We start from the raw sequence: 2573 nt of genomic DNA on the forward strand, positions 1-2573 counted from the left end.
CAAACATAGGACAGTACTCTGCTGTTAGCTTCTGATCCCTGAACACTGGTAAAACCAACAAATGGGGACAACAGGCAATCAGAAATGAGGTATGAATGTAAATTATAGTATACAGGATTGAATAATTAAGCAGTGAGTGGGATCACCTGCACTGGGCTCTTCAGGGGTTTCCAAAATACAATGAATACACTACTCTGCTGCTAGAAAAGAAGAGTACTTGCAGGGTAACATACTTATTGTCCTTAATGGACCAAAGTAAGCATTAAGGGTATCTTTATTAATAAATTTTATGTTTTAAAAGTAGTTTTAGGTTCACAGCAAAATTGAGAGAAATACAGAGATTTCCCACGTCCCCCTGGCCTCCTATACGTGAACCTTCCACCCATTATCAACATCCTTCACCAGAATGGCACGTTTGTTACAATTGATGGACCTACATTGACACATTATCATCATCACCCAAAGTCCATAGCTTACATTAGGGTTCACTCTTGGTGTTGTACATCTACGGGTTTCCACAAATGTATAACACTTATACATTTGTGAATAACAAATACACAAAATTTGTGTTAAACAAATTTGTATATAACCCAAATGTATTCACCCTTACAGTATCATAACGAATCATAACGAATCGTTTCACTGCCCTACCAATCCTCTGTGCTCTGCCTATTCATCCCTCTCTTCAACGTCTGGTAACCTCTGACGTTTTCACTGCCTCCATAGTTTTGCCTTCTCCAGATATCAAATTGTTGGAATCACACAGTATGTAGTCTTTTCAGACGATCCTCTTTCACTTAGTAACATACATTTAGGTTTCCTCCATGTCTTTTCATGGCTTAATAGCTCACTTCCTTTTAGTGCTGAATAATACCTATTGTCGGAATATACCTCACTTTACTTATTCATTCACCTACTAAAGGACATCTTGGTTGCATCCAAGATTTGGCAATTAAGAAGAATGCCGCTACATGTGCAATTGTGTGGACACAGGATTTCAACTCCTTTGGTAAATACCAAGGAGCATGATTGCTGGACTGTATGTTAACAGTGTGTTCAGTTTTGTAAGAAAACACCCAACTGTTCCAAAGTGGCTGTACCATTTTGCATTCCTACCAATAGTGAGAGTTCCTGTTGCTCCACATCCTTGCCAGCATTTGATATCGTCAGTGTTCTGAAATTTCGGCCATTCTAATAGGTGCATAGTGGTATCTCATTGAGAATTTGCAATATTAAAACAAAAGCAGATGCACACATCTTAACATGTATACCTCTTCCTATTAATGTGGTATAATACTATATGTAATGGAAATGACATAAGAGTGGATAGGTGAATCTCTATTTGTTTATTTTATAAGAAACATACCTGATGATGGAAACTAAAGATTCCATTACAAACAGGGCTATTTCATAAGAGTCTTCAAAATATAACAAGATTATCCCATCCACCACCATTTTTTCTTCTATTATATTAATATTATCAAACTTAAATATGATAATACGAAAATCCTTCTATGTGCTGGGTAGAGGGTTTACAAAAAGCAATGAAATGGAAGTGCATGAGAAAAATTTAAAGCCATCCTAGCTTTAGAGAGCAACAATCCGAAAATAATGAATTAAATAATTTCTTTAAATTACAACATACCATTGCTCTAGGATTTATTTTCCATTTTTCTCACCTTCAAAATAGCTTCAAAGAGAAAAACAGTCATACCTCCTGCAGTGTCCCATCTCCTCCTGCAACAATGATCACATCTGTGTTTTCCATCAGTTCCAGGAGTTTCTTGGCTTGTCCCTCATAATCTGTCTGAAATACCAAGGAAGCCTTTGATAAGTTTATCAACCTAGAGCCACAAGGTTAAAGGTTTAAAAATGTGGGATATCTTCTTTAAAGTTTTACATTGACTCTCTTCATAAATTTTACACAATTGATAGACATGAAAAAAATAGCTATCAAAGCAATTATGTATAGTTGTTACAGTTTTACACTTTTAGAGCCAGAGGGACCTCAGAAACCATCTAGTCAGCTCTTTACTTTGAAAATAAAATTCAAACCCAATAATTTGTCTGTTACACAGCTAGCTAGTCAAAGGCATCATTTCCAGTTCAGTGCCGATTCTATTACATCCTTTATAGGAAGTCAACTGTACATACAAATAGGGAGAAGCAGATGTAATGACAAGAGCACAGATGTCAGAGCCCAAGAGACCTAGATTAAATCTCAACCCTTCTACTTTTTACTGAGTGACCTTAAATTCTATGGATCTTAATCTCCTCATCACTGAAATTATGTATGTTGAGGGAGGGAATAATGATAGCTTCTCCGTAAAACAGTTGTAAAGCAGTCTGTAAAGCAACTGGTAAGGTAAGTGTTCATAACTGGTACTGCACTAAATAAAAGGAAGTTATTATTGTTTTGTTATGACCATATATAAAGAAATACAGGTATGATTCAAAGTAGTCACAAAACAATGCCTAAGACTTACCATTTTTATTGACACCATTTGATCTCAGACACATACACAGACTTAAATGAACCATTTAATCCACCAATAATATGTATACCTCTAAAA

General features: G+C 35.8%; 1 protein-coding gene across 2 annotated transcripts in view; it reads right to left on the reverse strand.

The window, feature by feature from the left end:
• AGK (acylglycerol kinase) overlaps window positions 1-2573 on the reverse strand; it is a 140943-nt gene that overhangs the window by 51252 nt on the left and 87118 nt on the right. For both annotated transcript variants that reach the window (XM_011995439.1, XM_011995438.1), the window contains one exon: window positions 1715-1807. In XM_011995439.1, coding sequence (XP_011850829.1) covers window positions 1715-1807 — 93 coding nt within the window. The remainder of the gene's footprint in view (window positions 1-1714; window positions 1808-2573) is intronic.

This window comes from Mandrillus leucophaeus, unplaced genomic scaffold, assembly GCF_000951045.1.
Source record: "Mandrillus leucophaeus isolate KB7577 unplaced genomic scaffold, Mleu.le_1.0 Scaffold49, whole genome shotgun sequence".
Taxonomy (NCBI): Eukaryota; Metazoa; Chordata; class Mammalia; order Primates; family Cercopithecidae; genus Mandrillus; species Mandrillus leucophaeus.